General features: G+C 49.9%; 7 protein-coding genes across 7 annotated transcripts; 4 read left to right on the plus strand and 3 right to left on the minus strand.

Moving 5' to 3' along the window:
- Positions 1-65: 65 nt before the first annotated feature.
- On the plus strand, positions 66-1,200 carry BC939DRAFT_458277 (transmembrane protein 18-domain-containing protein). The gene is made up of 4 exons (XM_051556577.1): positions 66-464; positions 586-703; positions 811-959; positions 1,090-1,200. The coding sequence occupies exons 1-4, from the start codon at positions 102-104 to the stop codon at positions 1,174-1,176; spliced, it is 717 nt and encodes a 238-aa protein (XP_051410028.1). The 5' UTR covers positions 66-101; the 3' UTR covers positions 1,177-1,200.
- A 3,170-nt stretch (positions 1,201-4,370) lies between these two features.
- Positions 4,371-6,090, plus strand: BC939DRAFT_238194 (uncharacterized protein). The gene has a single exon (XM_051550914.1). It carries the CDS (start codon positions 4,676-4,678, stop codon positions 5,801-5,803), a length of 1,128 nt encoding a protein of 375 aa, XP_051410029.1. The 5' UTR covers positions 4,371-4,675; the 3' UTR covers positions 5,804-6,090.
- Positions 6,091-6,364: 274 nt separating this feature from the next.
- On the plus strand, positions 6,365-10,689 carry BC939DRAFT_238225 (uncharacterized protein). The gene is made up of 4 exons (XM_051550915.1): positions 6,365-6,539; positions 6,657-9,122; positions 9,225-9,774; positions 9,881-10,689. The coding sequence occupies exons 2-4, from the start codon at positions 6,732-6,734 to the stop codon at positions 10,579-10,581; spliced, it is 3,642 nt and encodes a 1,213-aa protein (XP_051410030.1). The 5' UTR covers positions 6,365-6,539; positions 6,657-6,731; the 3' UTR covers positions 10,582-10,689.
- On the minus strand, positions 10,544-12,261 carry BC939DRAFT_458282 (pyridoxal phosphate-dependent transferase). The gene has a single exon (XM_051556578.1). It carries the CDS (start codon positions 12,094-12,096, stop codon positions 10,798-10,800), a length of 1,299 nt encoding a protein of 432 aa, XP_051410031.1. The 5' UTR covers positions 12,097-12,261; the 3' UTR covers positions 10,544-10,797.
- A 380-nt stretch (positions 12,262-12,641) lies between these two features.
- On the minus strand, positions 12,642-15,329 carry BC939DRAFT_238231 (uncharacterized protein). The gene has a single exon (XM_051550916.1). The coding sequence runs from the start codon at positions 15,095-15,097 to the stop codon at positions 12,752-12,754; it is 2,346 nt and encodes a 781-aa protein (XP_051410032.1). The 5' UTR covers positions 15,098-15,329; the 3' UTR covers positions 12,642-12,751.
- A 3,026-nt stretch (positions 15,330-18,355) lies between these two features.
- On the plus strand, positions 18,356-20,303 carry BC939DRAFT_238251 (40S ribosomal protein S7). Its single transcript, XM_051550917.1, has 4 exons — positions 18,356-18,692; positions 19,242-19,324; positions 19,480-19,707; positions 19,835-20,303. Exons 1-4 carry the CDS (start codon positions 18,537-18,539, stop codon positions 19,953-19,955), a joined length of 588 nt encoding a protein of 195 aa, XP_051410033.1. The 5' UTR covers positions 18,356-18,536; the 3' UTR covers positions 19,956-20,303.
- Positions 20,290-22,079, minus strand: BC939DRAFT_505147 (peroxisome membrane protein; the record flags this gene model as incomplete). Its single annotated transcript, XM_051560618.1, has 6 exons — positions 20,290-20,303; positions 20,400-20,509; positions 20,606-21,175; positions 21,382-21,646; positions 21,809-21,844; positions 21,980-22,079. The coding sequence occupies 6 exons, from the start codon at positions 22,077-22,079 to the stop codon at positions 20,290-20,292; spliced, it is 1,095 nt and encodes a 364-aa protein (XP_051410034.1).
- Positions 22,080-22,368: the final 289 nt, after the last annotated feature.

Below are 22,368 nucleotides of genomic sequence, written 5' to 3' on the forward strand. Positions count from 1 at the left end.
GGTGCACAACTCCCTTCATCACACCAAGCACTCTCACCCATCAAACACCGCCCATGGCATCAGCAGCAGCAGCAGCAGCAGCAGCAACAACAACACCGGCAATGCCAGCTGGCTCAGAAGGATCTTCTCAGTTCTGGAGCGACTTTTGGAACACTCTCCACCAATTCACTCATCCATTCTCATCCACCTTCTTTGATTCCCTCTTCCCCGACAGCGGCAACAGCAATCAGCCAGAACCACAACCACTGACACAGGCACAACCAACTGGAACTGAGTCTAGAACTGCAGCTGGAACTGGTGCAGGTGGCACACGGCACTTCAAGGACGAGGCCTCGTTTGAAAAGTTCTGGCGCGGGCTGCAAAAGGGCACGTATCACCATGAGAGCAACCCGAATACGCCGCTGGAACATGTCCAAGCTGCATGGATCGACTTTAAGTCTGCAACCTCTGGGTTCATTTCTTCAGTAAGGGACCTTGCTTTCATTTAACATGCTCGTCCAAGTACCACCGGAAGAAAGATACACAGAGGGAGCCTCTACAGGCATTAAAAGAAATGATGCGTCAATTGACCCATTGTTTTCATAGATCGAGTGGCAGCAGACGTGGATACAGCTGATTCTTGCCATGCACTTGATCATATTCATTGCTATTATCCTCCTCCGCAACAAACCCAATCCTCTGGCTGCCATGTTCTTCTGTATCAGTAAGTCAATATTGCTGCTGACATATCTATCAGTTTCCAAACGGACATTGAACAGGAACACACGTTTCTAATCCCTCTTGTATGCTGCCTTTTTGTTGCCAACTAAGTTGTATTGACTGCTCTATCTGAGCCATTGAATAGTATTGGAAGTCGCCATTGGCAACTGTTTTCTGACGACAACTACTTTGACGCTCATGGAGTCTTTACAAGTATTGTCTGGGCCGCTCCTCTCCTCACGAACGCGATCCTCGCAGTGGCAAGTTTAAAATCAAACACCTATTCGTCCGTGTTGTTCATGGGCGCCCTGGGACGCATGGACATGGACACTTGCATCCAATGCTAATTGTTATTGCTATTCTTATTTATTTATTTTGTTGAATTGTTAGCTGTTGTTGCTTCGAACTACGGTGAAGATGCTGGTGAAAGTGAAGAGGGAACAACTCAAGGATAGTAAGCGCAAGAAGCAGCAATAAAAGAAACAATCATGTACTTCCTACACATACTCTTGTCTGTGAAAACGCTCAAGTTGATATGAAGACGAGATCCGTAGGGGCAGAATGGTGAAACGCGATTGGACAGTCTAGACGCGTTTCCTTTTTAAAAAGATGCTAGTCGTCGTTGTCACATTCTCAGTCCTGCATTCGACAGAGCTGTGTATGTGGTCAAAGAGGAAGAACGCCTTGAGGAAGACCACGCTGACTTTTTTGCTTCTCTGGCAGGAAGAGTAGAAAGGGGACGGATAAAGTATCGTTAAGCAAGGGGAGGCACAAACCACCGGATGCAACGTACCAAAAGCTTAAGTAGTTTATGGTCATCGACGTCGCAAATGTGCGCCACCAACACGCGTCGGAGGCATTTATTTTTATGTTTTCTTGGACCGAGCGTAGAAATGTACCTTCAAAACTCGGAGGCTACCCCCAATTGCTAATGAAACGAAGGTGTGTATAGGACAAAGATGGTCTTACGACGCCGACGTCTTGTACGCTTGTACTCCGGTTGGTATCTTTTGATACCTCATCGACACATGGCTCCTCGAAGGCAGCGAATCGGTTTTGGTTGCTGGTACTTGTTTTGTCTATTCTCATTGCTTTCTCCTTTGATATCTTTACTAAACAAGGGATAAAAAAAAGTCGAAGAGCAGATGATCTACTCTGCGATCCACAAGGATCGCTCGTTCACCCTTTCTTTGGACATGAATGCAAATCCTTTTTTTTTACAGTCCAAAGTTACTGCATGTGGGATCGTAAAGGGTTTTTGTAGGCTAGCGGCACATGTTGATGGCCACGCGGATCGGACCAAGGAGTCTTGTACAGCAGCAGGTTGCTTTTTTCTTCAACACCATGGTCCTTGAAGTCGCGTCGTGCTCAACAGGTGAAGGAAACACCCTTTCGCGCATTGGTTGTATACACCAAAAGAAAATAGAACAAACAGACCAGACTTGGCTTGAGGAGAGAGGAGGGAGGGGAGCGTGTGCCACTGCCGAATGCCTAGCCACCTCCTGATATCTTCAAAGATCCTGCTGGCCGCATTGCGCCCATTTCAATAGACTACATTGCAAGTCTTTTCGTTTCTGAGTGGAGCGAGGCTGGCAATAGAAAGTGCGAATCCAAGATGGCGGCGGCGGATGAAGTCTGATCTGTCATGGTGTCGTCACCTGCTCATGTCTTCTTCCCCGCTCGCTTTCTGTGTTGTTAAAATGTTAGTCCTGGAAGGTACCGAGACCAAGTATATATTTCGCAATCGTGTATAGTGAGTGACCTCAGCTGATGTGTGTTATTATTCAGAAACGCGTCTGTAAATATCGTGTCATGGCAAGAGGGATGCGTGGGTGCGGCGGCGTTGTCTAGAAGTAAAAATCGAGTAGAGTTAAGTACGAGAAGAGCTCGATCAAAGATTTAGACGGTACTGATATACAATAGAAGTAAAGACGTGGTTGATGTCTATGGATGTGGGCTGTTGTTGTGCCTTGATGCTTCATTCTTGGTGCTGGGCGAATGGGTGGGTCTGCTCGCGTTAACTTGGCCCTGCAGTGCAGTGCCTTGACCAACCTTCAAATTCATCCCTAGCCCCTCGGGTTTGTTCACCACCACCAACGCCAGCAAAACAACAACAAGCAGCAGCTGTGGACTGTTCGCAGGGGTATATCAAAGACACCTTGTGCCTTCTTATGGGTGATGATGTCTTGTTGAACATGTCTTGAGTTGTGAGCTGTATACAATAATCTTTTTTTATATATATACTTCTATATAACCAAATATACTCTTCACATTCTCTCGCTCATCATCATCATCATCCTCATTCTCAATCCCCTCTTCTTCTCTTCATCTCTTTGTCTCCTCCACTAGGGCGTTGTCAGTCAGTTGCCTGTTTTATCCAAGTACTGATCGAGGAGACCCTTTTTTTCCCGTTGGTTGGCAGTGGATATCACACCTTTATCCGTCTCAAACTTCAGACTTGGAGCAAAAGGGCGTTTTCTGGTTGGTTAGTTTTCAGTTTTGAATCAGGTCTTAATTGTTTATTACTGTTGTTCACACCCCACTCCGCACTGGCTATCTGGTAAAGGTGCCTGACCCTCTGGACACCCGGACACCTGGAGATCCCTCCTCCCCCTCCTTCTTTTTCATTTTCTTTTTCTTCCTCTCTGAGTTGGTGGCACACTTCCCTTTCACTCCATTGCAGCCATCTTTCCTCTACTCCTTCTAGCCTCTCCACCAATCCGGCTCGCACACCTTTCACTTATTTGTCTATCCCAGGGACAACCAGATTATAAGAAGAGGACCTACCACCTTCCTCTCTCTTCTTCTCTGTCCTGGTTTGCTCTTTCTTCCTGTTTGTTTGGCTTGGTTGCGTTGGCTGCATGCCTCAACCTTAGGTTTTCTTTTCTGTAACTCTGTTCAGGAACATCCTTTTCTTACAACCTGTAATTGTGCACTGCACCTTGTACCCATTCATACACAGCAAACACTCACAAAAATGACTTCATCAGGAAGCCCTTCATCTACTACTACACCTTCACACCCTCCTCCCCTGTCTTCGTCTTCATTATCTTCTTCTTCCTCTTCTTCCTTAGAATCACCCCTCTCTTTACCTGAACAGAGCCAACATAACCAGCAACCGCAACAACAATTGCAACAGCAACCCTCACTCTCACCTTGTGGTTCCTCGTCCCCCTCCCTTTCCTCTTCCCTCTTCCAAGGACCCTCATCATTAACACCTTCCTCCTCACCATTCCCTGCTGTTGCTACTTCCTCTTCCTCCTCTCCCAACAGATCTCTCGCCCCTTCGACCCCACTCCGCGCTCGGCCTCGGAGCGGATCATTACCCATGGCACACCACCCTTCCTCAAGACCGCCCACTGCCTCGTCCTCGCTCCGACAAGAAGTCAAGCCTGACGATCACACACCCAATTTAACCTCTTCCTCTTCCTCTCTCTCTCCTTCATCCTCCTCATCCTCATCTCTATCACCTTCCTCTTCCTCCACTTCCCCGACACCGTTCCATATCGTACCAAGGAGTGGTTCCTCTACAGTCTCATCACCCTCCAAGCTCCGCCATGTCACCTCGCACTCAACCTTCTCCGTCACAACCCCAACGAGCGGTCGATCTAGAAGTGGATCCATCACCACCCCAAGACCCGCAAATCTGTCCCTCCTAGCATCTCCCTCGCCTTCACTCTCTCCCAGCACAACCACTGGAGCCCCTTCTTCCTCAACCGCATCATCATCAAGTGGAGCAACTTCAACGACGGTTCGTCGGCCGCGTAGTGGGAGTGCTGCACCGGTGCTGTCAAACGCGGAGTTTGGGAAGAAGGCAGTTCTGAGTGGGAATGGAAAGGATGCGGACCTGATTCAGCAGCAATTGAACCTGACGCTCGATAAGGGACCACCTCAGAGCTATGAGACTTGGGATCCGGTGATCCCGGATATCTTGGTCCATGATGAGGATGCGGACCAGAATGCTAGTACGGAAGATATGGGTCATCATGATGAGGAGGAAGAGAAGATTGTCTCGGCCTACCAAGTCTTGAACCTCATTATCCCGGATATTTCTGAGGCAGCTGCAGCTGCAGAGGCGGCAGAGCAACTTGAGTTGGAGCAACAGCAACAACAGCAGCAGCAGTTGGAGAACGAATCTGGATCGGATACATCCCTCCCAATGGCTTCACAGTCGACAACATCCTCCTCCCATTCGAATCCCACAATCAGCGGTCCTATCGACATTGGCAACAGCGGCAGCAATATCAACAGCAACAGTAATAGTGGTAATAGCAGCAGCCCCAACGAAAAGACTATGAGCGAGTTTTTGAGGGCGAATATGATGGGTGCAACAGACTATCTGGCGGTGACCTCGTTGGGCATTGGTGCAGGGCTCATCCCAGCTACGGTATCCGGCTCATCCACGCGACCGGGAACATCTATTTCAACAAGTTCGTCCTCCGCTCTCAATCTGAACATAGCTGAATCTGGAACGACAAACGCGACGGTTTCTCAGCCGGCGACGTCAACCTTGGCAGCTCGATTTCGGCTGCCGTTCTCGTCCAGGGCCTTCATCCCGCCCTCCCGTCCAGCATCTGTGCATCAACTGAACAATAACAATAACAACCAACAGCAGGGTCAGGGCGAGACATCGTCCGACAGTTATGCAGGATCCTCGAATGTGTTAGGGATCAACAACCCAATGCAGAGCAGCGCGAACCTCAGCAACAGCGCTTCCGGGATCCGATCATCGTTTTTTGATTACCGATTAACGAACCTGTTGCAGTTTGGAGCCGGGTCGAGTATCGCAGGAAGCGTGCGGTCGTTTGATCCGATGAGGACGAACACAGAAGAGGATCGGCAGGATTTGTATGAGGTAGAATTCAATGCACCTCCGGATCCGGCTCAGGAGGAGGCTAGGAGGATGGATCGTACGGTTTTGGGAAGGATGAGGAAGGTCCTCAGGAGCGGGTTCCCGGGTAGGGACCTGGATCCTAGGACGAGAAAGCCACGGTATAAGTATCCGACGAATAATATCAAGACGACCAAGTATACGCTGGTGACTTTCTTGCCCGTCAATCTCTTGTTCCAGGTAAAGTACTACTTTTTAGTTTATTCTCGTTAAGGCATTATGCGTTTGTCGTTTGGCCGGTGGTACACAGGCACGCACACATACAGGTTACAGACTGCATGCACTTCTTCGAGTGATCGCCATGATGACGACTGGAGAGAAAAAAAAAAGAAACCTTTTGTCGGTAAAATGGATTATGCGCTCATTGGAGAGGAGAGCCCCGTTTCCTGTTCCTGAATTATTTCGGTACCTGTTTCTGTTTATTCAGGAAAAAAAGAGCAGCGGCTGTCTATGCGTTTAACAACTTTGCCAAACTATGGAACCATTCCAACCATTCTAACCATTCTTCTCTCTCTCTATCTCACCCTTTTCTCCTCTTATCGCCTTCTCTTCCTCTTATCGCCTTCTTCTCCTCGGGGTGTTTTTTTATTTTATTTTTTTGTCTACGCAACTTTGTTTACGGTCGCATAATGCTCGCCCCTAATCATTCATCGCATGCTGTTTTTTGTCGCGTGTCCTTGCTGTCGATTGTCTCTGTTTGTCCATGGACTGGATGATGTGGATGACACGTAATGTTGTTTGCTTTGTCCGGTTTTTTTTTTTTTTTTTTTGTTGGTGTAACAACCCAACCTACGTACGGAAATCGTAGTTCAAGCGGTTCTACAACATCTACTTCCTCTGCGCCGCCATCTTTGTCTGCGCAGAGCCATCGCTCTCGCCCGTGACCGAGATCCTACCCTTGACCCTGGTTCTTACCATCACTGCCGTCAAAGATGCCCTTGAAGACTATGTAAGTCAAGTCAATCCAATTCAAATCCAACCCCCCCTCCCCAAAAAAAAAAAAAAAAAAAAAAAAAAACGGCGTTCATCCTCTAACCAAAATCCCCATTGCTCATGAAATTTACAGAGACGATACCAGCAGGACAAGCGCTCAAACAGTTTAGGATGCACACTCGTGAAGAACGGTGAGCTGATACCCATCATGAGCAAGGATATCCGACCGGGTGATGTGTTGAAGATCTCCAAGAACGATAAGATCCCCGCGGACGTGGTCATCCTCTCCAGTTCGATGGACGAGGGCGCCTGTTTCGTCGAGACCTCGGAACTCGATGGGGAGACGAACCTGAAACGCAAGACCGCCTTGACGTTGACTTCGGAATTGACCCGACTGGAGCAGATTTCGCGCTTGACCGGGAAGATCACGACGGAGATGCCGAATGAGCGGCTGTCGAGATTGGACGGAAGGGTCAAGTTGCGGTACGATGGAGCGGATTTCAACTTTGAGACGTTGCAGGACGATGAGAAGGCCGCCACTGCCGCAGCATCTGGGAGGATATCGAGGGATGTTGTCAGGGATCGGAGCCAAAACAGTCTGGATTCGATTGCCTCGTCGATCTCGACGTCGGGTGCGAGTCGGATTTCGAGCAGTCTGGTCAGGACAACACAGAAGAATAACCATCCTGGTGATGGGCGGCTCAAGATGGATGAGGTTTCGCCCGTGACAATGACGAATGTGGCGCTGAGGGGATCGTGGCTCAAGAACACGGAATGGGTCTATGGCGTGGTCCTGTATGCGGGCGTCGACACGAAGATGATGCGGAACCTCAAGAACACAGGCCTGAAGTTCTCGACGATGGAGACGAGGCTGAATAGGATGATCGTCGCCATCTTTGTGTTCAATGCCTTCTTACTGGTCAGCTCCATGTGCTTTGCCTATGTCGGTCTGCGGTCCGAGTACCTGAGGGCGCCCCTGGCTTGGTATACCACGCAGGAGGGTCCCGAATTCGATTCGACCCCGTCGAGCGCGAGGGTGTTTGTGGGCCAGCTGATGAACTTTTATGTGGTCTATACGTTCGTGATCCCGATCTCGGTCTTTATCTCCGTCGAGGTGTGTCGAGTCGTTCAGGCGCTCTGGATGATCTGGGACGAGGAGATGAGGAGCTATGCGGACGGACCCCTGAGTCAAGCGGAACTGGAGGAAATTGCGGCCGAGCAAGGGATCGATAATGGTACTTTAACAACTGGGCAGCAGGAAAAGAGACGAAAACTAATGAAGACGCTTTCGGAATCGACCCACGTCTCGACCCTCAATAAGGACGATACGAAAAAGCCGACGAAGTTCTGGAAGAAGCACCGGCCTGGGTTCTTGAAGAAAAAGAAGAAGGCACCCAAGACTTGGACGCGGATGCATGTCCGGAACTCGAACCTGAATGAGGACCTGGGCGCGGTCGAGTATATCTTCTCAGACAAGACAGGGACGCTGACGAGGAACGTGATGAAGCTCTCCAAGTGGCATATCGGGGGTCGGACCTTCCATGAGCTCCAACAGCCCGGCAGTTTGGGACAGCGGATGCGGGACCCTTCGATCAGCGACGAGGAATATGACCTGCTGATGGCGTTCTGTCGCAACATTGCGGTCTGCCATGCTGTCTTGCCATGCGAGGACTCCAAGACGGGAGAGCTCCTGTACGAGGCCCAGTCCCCGGACGAGTCAGCACTATTGGAGGCACTGAGAGATAACGGTGTGGTTTTAAAGGCCAAGACCAAGGACTCGGTTACGGTCGAAATCTTTGGACTGATTACGGAGACGTACAAGGTTCTGAAGGTGCTCGAGTTTACGTCGGACCGGAAATGCATGTCTGTGATCATCGACACGCCTCAGGGAATCCAGCTGTTCTGCAAGGGAGCCGACAATGTGATTCTGGCACGATCAGACCATATGGAGAACGACCCGTTGCTGATGCAGCAGTTGGATTCGACCGTGCGACGGTTCTCGATTGCGGGGTTGCGCACGCTCATGCTGGCCTGGCGACCGCTCAGTCCAGAGGAGTATAGGATCTTTGATGAGAAGTACTCGAAGGCCGAGTGCCATATTGGCGGCGATGGTGATGATGGAGCCGAGGATCGGGAGGAGTTGATCCGGACGGCTTGCGAGTCGATCGAAGGACGGCTGCGGTTGCTAGGGTGTACAGCGATTGAGGATCGACTTCAGGATCAGGTGCCGGAAACGATCGAGTACCTGATGGAGGCAGATATCAAGATCTGGCTGTTGACAGGAGACAAGCAGGAGACGGCTATCAATATCGGGATCTCTTCGAGACTGATCTCGCCGGCGATGAAGATCTTGGTGCTGAATGTGAAGGCTGAGCGCGACTGTCGGTTGGTGCTGGAGTACTTTGTGGAGAAGATCAAGGAGCGTGAGCGGGACGAAGAGCGCTACTGGCAGGAGTATCAGCAGTCGAATAAGCCGGGGATCGAGCCACCAGAGAAGGATCGGTACGCGCTCGTCGTCAATGGCGAGAGTCTGGCCTTTGTGCTCGGTAATGAGATCTACGAGGATATGTTCCTCCGCATCGGCACCAACTGCCATTCCGTAAGTGTGCTTTCCTTCTCGCTCTACAGGATCTCCCTTTTGTCTCTCGTTTCTTTTACTGACCCTTCCTTTCTATTTATTTTGAATATATGTCTTCACTAGGTGATTTGCTGCCGTGTGACACCGCTGCAGAAGGCGTTAGTGGTGAAGCTGGTGCGAAAGAAGCTGCATAAGGTGACCCTCGCGATCGGAGATGGCGCGAACGATATCTCGATGATCCAGGCCGCGCACGTCGGTGTTGGTATCGAGGGCATGGAAGGAGCACAGGCGGCTCGTTCGTCCGACTTCAGTTTCAAGCAGTTCAAGAACCTGAAGCGACTATTGACGATCCACGGACGTTATTCGTATTTGAGAATGAGCAAGATTATCTTCTTCTCGTTCTACAAGTCGATCTGCTTGATCACGGTCCAGTTCTGGTTCGGGTTCATGAACGGATGGTCCGGTGGAGCGTTGTATGACGAGAACTTCTTGACTCTGTGGAATATGGTCTTCACGGCTCTGCTCCCGATCGCGACGGCTTGTTTTGAGAAGGATGTGGAGGAGGAGAGTATTGGGCGGTACCCCAAGTTGTATAAGGCGGTCAAAGATGGGCTATATTGGAACACGCTGACCATGGCTGGATGGGGCATTGCTTCCTTCTGGCACTCTGGAGGTAAGGTTCATCGTTCTCGCCTGTGTTCCTGGTATGACAAGCCGTAATGCAGTTTATTTTTATCTAACGGTGCAATTTTTTTTTCTTTTATTCGTTTGCATTATAGCGCTCTTCGGGGGCCTATACGGATCGATCCAACATGGGATCGTGAACGGTCACTCGGAGGCGATGGATACTTCGGAAGTCAGCTTCTATGCCGGCTCGCTAGTTCTGATCACCGTGACCCTGAAGATGCTTTTGATGATCTCGCACTGGACCCTTCCGATCTTTTTGGCGCTCGGGATCAGTATGGTCGGATACATGGTTGTGTTTAGTGGACTCCAGGTCGTGGGCCTGCTCGAAGCCGGCGTCTTTACGGGTCTGCATTCAATGCCGTTTTATTATCTGGGTCTGCTGGTGATCCCGGCTGCATGTTTGCTGCCGGATTATACGCTTGCATTCTGTCGGCGACAGTATTCACCTTCGGACGCGCAGATTATCCAGGAGGACCAGAGATTGGCGAAGATGAGGCAGCAGCAGTTGGCGGCGGCGGCGGCTGCAGAGGGGAAGGGCGACAAGAACGGGAAGGGTGTGCGGGATGATTTGGGGGATCACGAGGCGATGATGGAGACCGATACCCGGAGAAGCCAGCATAGCAAGTCTGGCCAGGATGAGGACGAAAGCGTGAGTGAGGATGAGGACGAAAGCATTAATGAGGATGAGGAGGACGACATGGAGGAGGAGGAGGAGGAGGAAGAGGAAGAAGAACTGGAGGAGAAGGCGCAGAATGTGCCTGTGGACAAAAAGAGTTTCGCGCTGAAGGTCTAGAGGACAGCATTGCTCTCAACCCACTTGTATTTATATCGATTTTATTATCCTTTTACATGCTTATTTTTGCTTTCGAGGTAAATAAAAAAAAAAAGTTGTTTTTGCCTGTATATCTTTATGAGTGTGTGTCTGTGTGTGTGTGTGTGTGTGAATATGCGTCTCTCTGTGGAATGGCATAGATGGTATGAGTGTTTTGTGTGTTTTGTGTGTGTGTGTTTAATGCTGCTGCTCAAATTCCTTCAAGAAGGCGATCAAGACATCGACGCCCTCTTCCGTCATGGCATTATAAATCGACGCACGAATACCACCGACGGAACGATGCCCCGCCAACTGCAATAATCCTCTGGCCTCCGCCTGAGCAACAAAATCGGCCTCGATCTTCTCGTCCTCAGCCTTATCGGGGACCGCATTAGGATCGCTCTTGGGGGCCTTTGATATCCTGAAGGGCACGTTCATCTTGGATCGTGCGGCGACATCCTTGACGACGATCCTGTACAGCCTCGAGTCCTCGAGGGCCTTGTAGAGCTTTGCAGCCTTGCGCTCGTTCCTTGCAGCAGCGGCTTCGATACCCTTGAGTTCCTTCGAAAAGTACTGTCCATCCTGAACACGTTGAGCCTGAGGATCCAAGAGCCAGTCAAAGACGAGGGAGGAGATGTAGATCGCGAACATGGGCGGGGTGTTGTAGAGCGAGTTGTTCTTAACCATGGTCTTGTAATCGAGCATCAACGGCACGGGCGCAACCCCGTCGGCTAGTTCGCTGGTCTGCAAAAGGTCCTCACGGACGATCACGACCGAGACACCGGCAGGACCGATGTTCTTCTGGGCGCCCGCATAGATGACTCCGAATTTCGACACGTCGACGGGGCGGGAGAGGATGTTCGAGGACATATCACAGACGAGTGGGACTGAAGGGTCGTGCTTCGAGGGCACGAAAGGGAACTCGACGCCGTTGACGGTCTCGTTGTCGCAGTAGTAGAGATATGCGGGCGTGTTGGACGTATCTCGATCCTGGGTTCGGAACTCTCCCTGCGGGTCGGAGGTCTTCCAGGTGCTCTCGTCTGGGATGCCCGTGTAGCCGCCCAGAGCCTTCTTGGCATCGCAGACCACACGAACGTTTGCGCCGAGTCGTTTGGCCTCCTCTGCAGCCTTGGCGGACCAGGCTCCCGAAATGATGTAATCCACAGGAATCTCCCTCCAGTTCTCCGGTCCCTTGTTGGCCTTTTTGTTCTGGTGGTGACGCCAGCCGAGAAGGTTATAGACGGCAGCGGCGAATTGGGTGTGTCCACCGCCCTGCATGAAGACGATCTTGTAGTTTGAGGGGATGGAAAGGAGCTCGCGAAGCTGGTCCTGGGCTTTGTTGTTCAGGTTCTCGTAGGTCGACGAACGGTGTGAGAGTTCCATAAGCGAAAGACCAGAGTTTTCGTAGTCGAGGAACTCTGCCTGTGCGCGCTCCAGCACAGGACGAGGGATCATCGCTGGTCCGGCGCCAAAGTTCCATTTATGAGTTGCTGCCATGTTTGCCTGTCGGTCGTGTCTTCGAATGAAAGAGGGGAAGGGAGGGGTGTGTGTATGTAAGAAGAAAAAAGAAGAAAAACCAAGCGAGGGCGGGTATTTAAAGGTGTGCGTTCTGGATCTTCGAGAGATAAGGAACTGAAAGATGAATCATCGTCTCTCAACCTTCCCTTTTGGGAATTTGCGGGGAAACAAGGCCCTTCTTGCGGCACAAAGCAGAGTCATCTTTTCCACTGCACACGTTGTATACAGCTCCATCTCACTTTTCTACTCTCCTCCTTTCCTTACATCTTTCTTCGTACATCTCTAATGCTGACGCGTGTTATATGCATACTGACAATTCGCCTTTATTATTGCGATGATGAGTAATGTGTGTATGTTGTTGTTGTTGTTGTTGGTGTTGTTGGTGTTGTTGGTGTTGTAGACCATACCAAAAGGAAAATTAGCAGAACTGAAAACGTAATGTGCAAAAATGAAAAAATGAAACGTAGAAGCCAGGGTACGCTTCCCCCTCCATAAGAGAAAAAAAAAAAAAAAAAAAAAAAGAAACAGCAAGAAACAGCAAAGAAAAACTAAAAATGAAAAATGAAAAAGAATGGTGCCCCTGTGGTTGAATCAGCTATTTTTGTACCATAGACCAATGCTGTCGTCCCTTAGCTCACCGCTGTCGTCGCTTGGCTCGTGTCGTCACAGTTGATCCTACACCGTCGCTCATGCCTTGGGATGCCTGTGCTGCTGCCGTAGCGGCTGCCTGTGCTGCTGCTGCTGCTGCTGCTGCTGTGCCTCGCTTTTTCGAATAACCTGACTCTGATGTACCCTTGTCTGCATTCAATTGACTGATGCCATTATTGTTATAACTCTGTCGGCCTCTTAACACCGTTGCTGTCACAGCCGCTGCCGCTGCAGTTGCTGCAGATCGCCGTGTTGTCGTCGCGATGTTCGACGTCAAGATCGCTGACGACGGCGTCGATCCTTGATAGAACAGTACTGTTGATGCTGCCGGTTCTTTTTCTGTTGCCGCCGTTGTTGTGGATGATGCTGCGGATGCCTCGGCCGCTTTCGATTTCGAAGCTATGCCATTGCTGCCGTTGGTCTCCTTAGTCTCCTTATGGTTTGCGGCGCCACTGCCATGGCCGTTCGAAGATGACGAAGAGTTGTTTCTCGAGGGCACAGGCGAATGCCGACGATTGGTTTTCTCCTCCAGATGATAATGGTGACCATGACGCTGATGATGGGCATGATACTGCGGTGAAGACCGCGTCGCCCGTCGTCCCTTGGGTATGTAGTCAGAGTTCTTCAAAATTTCTTTCAGACGTCGGTGTTCCTGTCGTAGCCTTTGGAGATGATCCATGCAGTTCTCATAAAAGGCCTCACGCTCCTTCGATCCAAGCGCCAGTGTAGGCAACACATGCTCAAAGCTATAGTCCATCTCTCGCCGCTCCTGCTCTAATGACTGCATCAGCTCATTGTTTGAGGATGACGATGTTGATCCTGCTTCCTCGAGTCCTATTGATGAAGGTGACGACGAGGACGACGTCGTAGTGGAAACCAGAGAGGACGGTGGTGCAGATGAGGACGGTTCTCGTTCTTGATCAGACTTCGTGGTCAAATCTGGGACGCCGATATCCATGGCAGTCAATCCGCCCTCAGTTTTCGTTGTGTTATCGCCCTGGTCTTTTTGCTCCGCCTTAGCAGACATCGCCATGTCAACCTGATCACTTTCGCTCTTGGTATTGGAAGGCGGCTCAGCCATGACTTCCTCTTTGATACTATTCGCCTTGTCAGGCTGTACGGGTGAAGGTGGGGGCAACGAGGGTAACGAGCTCGCGCTCTTGGGTGCAGATCGTTGTCTCGTCATGCGTTGTGTCTGCAGTCTTATGGGCGCCATTACTTCTTGTGGTGACTCAGGTTGATCCTTGTTCTCGGACGACTTTGCATTGCGGAAAGAGTGTCGAGTCGATCGCGGTGATGAGCTAGGCTCGACCGATCCTTGCCTGGATGTTCGAGCCGAGACTGGTCCAGCTTGCGGTGCACCATTATGAGTATCATTCGATGCAGCAGGCTCCGACGTCGTTTTCCGCCGCTTGGTGCCCTCAACTGCGGTCGTGTCCAGGGTCAGCGTTGCGGTTGCCGCAGTGGCAGACGAAATTGCGCTAGATACTGAGGATGCGGTGGGAGATGAAGAACTGGACGACTGCTCGCTTGCATTCCGGGATCGCTTGGTTGTATCCTTCTCTGTGTTGGAAGTCGCCGAGGCCTTGTTCTCGTTATCTCGGCTCCCGCGGCGGGACCGTGACCTGCCTGCAGTGGTCGTGGCGGCGGTAGGACTGTCTTTTGCCTCTCCCTTTGCCTTGGCCGATCGGGGACTGAACTCTATTTCGTCCATCGGCTCTGTCGCCAGATCGGCCAGGCTAACCGGCGATGGAAGCAAAGTGGACGATTGCGATCCCATACCGCCCAATGGTCGCTGTAGTCCATTCTTAAGGCCCCCGCCACGGGAACTGTGAGCTGTGGACGACATCTTTTCCTCTGTTGAGCTCAACGCCGATCCTGATATGGAAGATGTAACCGATACAGTCTGATCCTTGCTGTCGGCTTCGCTGTTTGAATAGCTCTTGGTCGAGGTGGTGGGCGAAGATGATGCCGAGGACAAGGCTCCGCCCTGGGGCTGCTGCTGCTGGATCTCGACGAACGCTTCGTCCGAAACTAGGGGCAAGTTGATGGTCTTGTGTTTGTTCAGATCGAGACTCAGTTCCTGGTCTTGAGCGGTACCCCAGCGGTGCCAGGAAAACTTGCGCTTGACCTTGCCCGACTCCAGGTAGGCGAGAGCATTCACCACGCCTCCATTCTTGAGGAACTTTTGGCCGGCTTTGAGTTCGAACTCGAGAAACGGGATAGTTGTCGGCACAAAGGGCTGCAGATCTGAAAAGGGCACAACCGAATATTTGTTATCCTCAAAGTACTTGACTAGACACTCGCCCGGGTTCAAGACAGTGCAGTCCATCGAGGAGTCGATCTCGGGCACGGGAACGATCTAATATAGGATGAGAATTACCCACGACCCACGATGCAATTGATGTGCAGGCGAGAAATGGCAATAACGAAGAGAGCATGAGCAAGGTGCACATGTTATCAATAAAACCATACGCTTGATATGGAAATACGCCAACGGGGGGATCAGGTACAAAAGCAGCGACCAAAATCAACAAGTATCACAATGGTAGAGGAAGGGCCATTACCATGGCAGGCCACCAGTAGCTCTCCTTATCATCTGTTCAGAGAAAGAGAGAAAGGGAGAAAGAGAGAGAGAAAATGTTGCAGCAATAAACAGAAAGCAGAATTAGTATCTCTCAAACTGCTCTTCCCTTGGAGTGCGTGGCCTTATTTCCGCCTCTGGTCGAAATTAGACCATTGAACAAAAAAAAAACACCCCTCCTCCCTTCTTACCGAGTGGGTCTACAAAGACAACATCTCGGCCCCTGAAGATCGGACCTGGTCTTGAACTTGCAGTAGTGCTTCCTGCGCTCTGCTTTCGGTTCGCCGCTGCTCTGGTCATTGATAATCCTTGCGTAGACTGTATCTTGAGCAACGTTGTGTTCTTTGTGTTGTTGTGGTGTCTCCGGGAGCAGTAGTGAAGAAGACTGATGGCTGCTACTGCTACTGATTGTTGGCTGGAAGTTCGGCAGAAGGACAGGGGGATGACGATGGGGTATACTCTCGTGGTATATCTATATCGTGATCGAAACGCTGACCCAGTGGTTCACGGTGGTGGTGTTGGTGTATTCTTTATCCTGCTGTTGTTGTTTTCGATAATGAGGCAGGTATGTTCATGGCCTCTGGGCAAGTCGATCTTCCTACACATAATGGACCAGAGAGAATAAAGCGAAGATACGAGCATGTTAGCCTAAAATATTCATCGCCAATTGATCATAAGGAAGAGAATGTGAAGACCCGATCCTTTGGATATCGCCCTCAGCGACATCGAGATTCAAGGGGAGGGCGGAGAAGAGGGCGGGTGGAAGTAGCAACCATCTGCAGAGCTCCCTCCGTTCATCCTCTCCTGTGCAATTGATCCGTTGCATCGATCTGATCCTGTTCTAAAGGATGCCAGGATGGGTCGACTCTGCATCAAGATGAGCGTAGAGCTGAACCGTCCAGGCACCTGGGGCGGGGGGTCGAGTTTCGACTTGTAGACAAAAAAAAAACAGCCGCCAGCGGCATCGGGCAGGACAATTGGGTATCCAACGAAGACCACCCTGCCCTTGGTGAGATATGAAGAATAGCAAACGGTGAAAACCGGGGCTGGTGCCTCGACGACTCAGCTGGGCCTCCTCCCAGACCGACTTCGGTATGGGTCTTTTGTGGGATGCAAGGTGCATTGCTTTGCAGTTGGAATGACCAAGGCTCGGCATGAGGTCTTCCGTTGAATGGCTCTGTTCTCTAACCGCAAGCGTTATGGCATTGGCTGCAGCGATAGAGAAGACGAGGCGAGGAAGACAGACATGCGCAAGGAGCACAAGAGAATGTATACGATACTGTGGACGGTATTTTTACCTACTTACGATGGGCTGTATGGTCTTAATTGGTTCAATGCCTGCTTCTGTTTCTTCTAGCTCCTCTGTAGCTCTGTAGCTGCTGTTTGGGTGGTTAGGTGGGATTGGCAGCCTTGTGGGGTGAGTGAAATGACCTTTTGGCATGCAAAAAACAGCTTGTATGTGAATGAGAGAAGAAATAATAAAGTGAAAGAGAGGAGGAAGTAAAAAAAAGGAACGGGCGAAACTTTTTTCTACTAAGTAATTTTTTTTTGTTACCTGAACACAAGAACGAGACGCTGTGGATCCTTAGCTGAAGCAAGAACCATTGCAAAAGAAAAAAGAGAGAAGGGTGGCCATGTACCCATGCAGCTATGCAGCCATGTAGGCTGTCTACCTTCCCTCTTGGCAGTATATTTCTTCTTCCTCGCCTATGTGTCTCCTTCAATTGCTCGCTGTCGATCTGGCACCCTCCTCCGGTGAAGGATTGAGCAAAGGGGAGAACGGGACAGAGGCTGTGCACACACAGGCACACATATACACTATCACCGAGAAAGAATTGAGCACTCATGTTCCTGAGAAAAAAATAAAATAAAAGGAAATGCAAGGTTGCCCTTACGAGTATGTAAATGTCGTGAACAAGTATAAAAGCGCAACGGTGACGATGCTGCTGCTGTTGCGACGGGCAATTAGCCTTTGATGGCACCCTGAAGTCGCTCTTTCTGTCTCCACCTTTACCTCTCCTCCACCGGCTGCTTTTGTCACGGACCAATCAGGGTTACATCGATATTTCGCTCACTTTAGAATTTATTAGTTTTTCAGTTCATGTTCCTGGATCGGAGGAAGAGGATGAGGCACAGCATTCCATAAATCGACATTAACAGCAAATGATAAAGAGCTTGCAGGGGAAGAAAGAGAGAAAGTCAATGGGTCGATTCTTCAGTTGACCCAATGGTGGACACAAGAAAACTCAAACGGACGCCGACCTTCTTCCCTTCAAGGGCTGAAGTGGACACAGTAAAACGGGAACATCGGCGGCACTATTTCGCTGCTTACTTGTTCTCACACTACTCTCACACTTTCACACTCTCACATACACTCGCGCGAAGGCTCGATCCAATTACATAGTGTCCCTACTTCGCACGAACTAAAAGGCAGGTGAAAAAGGTCTCTGGGTTAACAGGCGATCATATCCGATCCCCATCGAACACCGAGCAAGAAAGAGTGCCAAAACTTACCGTGAGGATCTTCATTATACATGCTGGTATGATGGTGTGTATTGACTTCGGTGCTCACAATAATGTTTCATTTCCAAAAAAAAAAAAAAGAGGGGGGGAAGGAAATAGTGTAAATTGAAATATGGGAGGGTAGCCTGCTGGCAATTCAGCTATTTGCATTTAAAGAGGCCGTGCGGATTTGCGATTATTATCGCGTTACCACTGGCGCAGAGTGGGTTTCTCCCTTTTTCAGAATCGTAAGAACCGAGAGTGAAAGGGGCGCGCGCATCAATCAGGGGAATCCCTTTGAGGGCCATATGGATTAACATCCTATCCATCGATCGGCAATCGCATCAGCCTATCCATCCGTCGACAAAGCAACTAACTCCCATGCTGCCACTTTTCTTCATTCTCTTCACTTATCTATTGATTGACACTATCGGCGCCATGCGATCGGGATCTATACTGAACATACATCATCATACGGGGAACCTATGATTCAACGATTCTCAAACTGGACTTGGAATGCATCGCTGGATGTCGATCTCGGAATCTCACTTCTGGTCTGGAAAAACTAAATCGAACCCATCGACACAACAACCACTTATTTTGCTTCGGGATCGAAAAAAAAAAAAATACTTTACGCTTATATCGATGATCTGCGATCCGACTACTTGCCAACGTGGAATCAACCATGCAACAGAACAATATGGCCAGCCACAAGATTGCCAAGAACGGCCCTGCTGATGAGATCGAGCTCTCTGTTGCTCAGGCTCTCTTTGACTTGGAGAACAACGTCGCTGACTTGAAGAAGGAGCTCAAGCCCCTTCAGATCTCCAGTGCCAAGGAGGTGAGTTTGGCAACGATCGGGATCCAGCTATTCAGTGATGAACAGGACTAAAATCAAGGCAGCGATCAGTGCCTCACAAGCGAACAACGTTCACTTTGAGTGCCCTTTGTTCACAGGATGAATCGTATCAGTGGATCAGGAACCCTCCCCTCGCATTTGCTAGCCGATCATGGTATCAGGATTCCCTCCATACGCCCATACAGTGCCCAGGAAGGACGATCAATTTATTGTCATTCTCGCCAAATATCTCTACACAACAGGCATTTCAGGCACGACCTCAGACCTGGAATCTTTATTCAAGTCTCTTGAACGCATATCAGCACTCAATTGATAAGTGAGGTGCATCAAACGACAGCTTTTAGTGGAATATAAACAGGGCTCTGGATAAGAGCGAAGGACCCTACATTGCCTCAGCGCACTCAGATCGCACGACTCTGCTGTATAATCGACTTTATCGACATGGAACCAGGATCTGAATGACGAAGACAGAGTGTATAGGGACGGAAGTACTCATCAATCGACTCTTCCCGTTTTATCATATGCTGTCAGATTGAGACCGGTAACGGCAAGAAGGCCATCGTCGTCTTCGTTCCCGTCCCTCAGCTGAAGGCCTTCCACAAGATCCAGCAGAGGTACATATCACAATCTATTGCCTTTTCTTGCCCAAGGGAAATGATAGACCTTTATGGAATCGTACGCATCTGGAATATCAGAGGAACAAAACTAATGCACCATCATCGTTCTTGAACATTGCCACTCCCCCCTCTCTTTTTTGCGTGCCAAACAGACTCACCCGTGAGCTCGAGAAGAAGTTCTCGGACCGTCACGTCGTCTTTGTTGCCCAGCGCCGCATCATGGCCAAGCCCACCCGTACCTCCCGTGCCAAGCAGCAGCGCCCTCGTTCCCGCACTCTTACCTCGGTCCACGAGAAGCTCTTGGAGGACTTGGTCTACCCCACTGAGATCACCGGCAAGCGCACCCGTGTCCAGACTGACCAGAGACGTATCATCAAGGTGTAAGTGCCCTTCAATTTGCTCGCGTACTTCTCAGGAAAGATGCTCATGTCTGAATTCAAAAGAGTTTATCTAATGTTGTGCCATATATATATTTTTTTATTTTTACTTTTCGTCTTTCTGAAACAGCTTCTTGGATGCCAAGGACTCGACCTCTTTGGAGTACAAGCTCGACACCTTCTGCGCCGTCTACAAGCGTTTGACCGGAAAGGAGGTCGTCTTCGAGTTCCCCGCTCACCACGCCGAGTAAAATTCGGTCTTTGATCTTGGATCGAAGACTGGAGGGGATGAAAGAAAAAAAAAATAAGAACGGGAGCCATGGAGGCCATGGCACTTTTATTTTTATTTTATTTTTTATTTCGCTCTCAGGTTGAACTTTTGCTGGACCAGAAAATAGTAATAAAAGGAGCATGATTGCTGTTCAAAGAAAGCCACGGTGAAGGTATTGGGAGTGCAAGGAACAGATGGGAGAACATAAAAAAGGAATTTTATTGCACTGTATTACATTTCGCGTATTCGGACAGCAACAACACTATGATCGTTGATCCTCTGCTCCACGGGGCTTGGAATTAGCCTGTGTCGCCTTACGATCCCGCAGCTATAGCAATTGAAAAAGAAAGTCGAGAGGGTTAGCTGGCATTCAATGAGCCATTTGAGCCATTAGCTGTTTACATGATCGAAACAAAGGACGTACTGTAAAAGTAAACGGACTCCCAGAGGGGCTGGTAGTCTCGGACGATACCGCCGACAAGCGAAATCAATGGCTTCTTGCTCGCAGACTCGCAGAAGTTATGTAGACGTTCCCTATTGTTATCAGCAAGGCAGCATTGCCAGATGTCAGAATTAAGCTCAAAGAAAAAAAAAAAAAAAAAAAAAACGACAAAAGTTGCCTGTCCTTACTTTGTGAATCGGTCGTAGAATGGGCTTCGGAGGACATAATACAGCAACAACCAAAGCCGTCGCTTCATCTCATCCTTCTCCAACGGTGTTCCTGACCCGGCTCGTCCACTACCACGGCTCGCCAAGTAATGCTTAATACTCGACCTCGAAACCAATTCGATCGCCAAGGACAAGAACCAGGGGTACCACGACTTTTGGCCGTACTTGCGCATCGCCAGCACATAGATCAGAGGTCTCAAAATAAACAGGTACTCGCCCACAGCACCCAATCCATTCAACATCCCCACCAGGTCCCGTGGCCTCCGGACCACATCTGGCGTGAGGACCTTGCTGAGCAAGAACTCGGTCACGTCAGTTTTGCCGGCCTTGCCGGTGCTGCTCTTCTGGACTGCACTCAGCTGCAGACGCGTGCTTCCTGTCCTGGCGCCTGTCCAATGACTCTCTTTGAGGGCGAGCTGGGCCTCTGTCAGATCTGCGAGCTGTGCGGGGTCGACGTCTCGCTCGACATGGACAGGGTGCATCAGCATCCTGTTGTTGGTCAGTCGCATCAGTCCCAAGCGACCAGCAGCCCTATTGAAATAAATAATAATAGTAATAATAAAATGCGCTTGTTAGTTGGCGGCGTATATTTGTTTCATTCCTTGGCATGTTCACATTGAAAAATGGACGCGATGCGATTGTCGTCGGAGTGTGACACAAGTGGTTGGTTCGTTGGTCCATAAACCTAAACAAATAAACTGGAGTTGTCATCCTAAGCGAGCCGTTCGAGTACTTACTTAATGGCCTCCAAAGCGGTGATGACCCGCCACTTGTATTGCTGACCCCACTTCTTCTGGATACCCATCTCAATCAACACTTCCGTGTACTGGATGATGGTCAATAGCATGACGATCCGCTTGTAAGCTACAGAAGAGCTCTGCCAGTCCCGAGTGTATCGATTTAAGGGTGAGGGCGTGGGTCGGTGTGTTGGTGGGAGGCTGTTGATATGCTTGGTCAGGATCGTGTCATGGTAAAGGCCAAGCAAGTTGAGTGTCGAGAACACTAGTAGGAAGTGAGAGAGGGAGAGAGGGAGAGAGAGAGCAGTGTATATGATCAGGTCAATTGCATGCCGGGTCTACAACGCCATTGACAACGGCTTCGTGCTCGGTCTGCTGGAGGAGGAAACTAGAGACGAAGGGATGGTGAATTGGTGTTGAAACTTACGAGCTTCCGAAGCGAGATCGGCGTCATCGAACCGGCCTAGAAACGATGAATGCACACGACAAAGAAGCCAAGTATTGACCATGTTAAACTCGTTAATATCAAACTCCAGGCATAAGAAAGAAAAAGGCTGATTGAGACATGTAAAGCACAGGAGGATAGCTCTCTCCTTACCAGGCAGGATGTAGGTCAATGACCTCAGGGTGCTCTCGATACTGGAGACCTGGGAAGCATTCTTAAAGATGAACGACTCGTACTTTTTCAGAAAGTCCATCCTGTTTATGCAACAAGATTGAGCCGGAGGAGGGGAAACAATAGACGCTGCTACACTGGTCGCGTTGTAAAGCACAGAGAGTGAGAGAACAATGTTAATGTCTGCAGGAGAGAAAGGTAACGCGAAGAGTGCGGTGTGAAGATATGTGGAGTGGACGTGTATGTGCAATGGTTCCGAAGCGAGTAAGGGGTAGTGAGCCGAGGGGAACGGAGGGACGATAATAGAAGTGAGATGCAGGTGGACGGTAGGTGTTATTACGTTCGATTCGAATGTGAGAATAGAGCAGATC

Source organism: Gamsiella multidivaricata (assembly GCF_025024155.1).
Source record: "Gamsiella multidivaricata strain RSA 2152 chromosome Unknown BC939scaffold_53, whole genome shotgun sequence".
NCBI lineage: Eukaryota > Fungi > Mortierellomycota > Mortierellomycetes > Mortierellales > Mortierellaceae > Gamsiella > Gamsiella multidivaricata.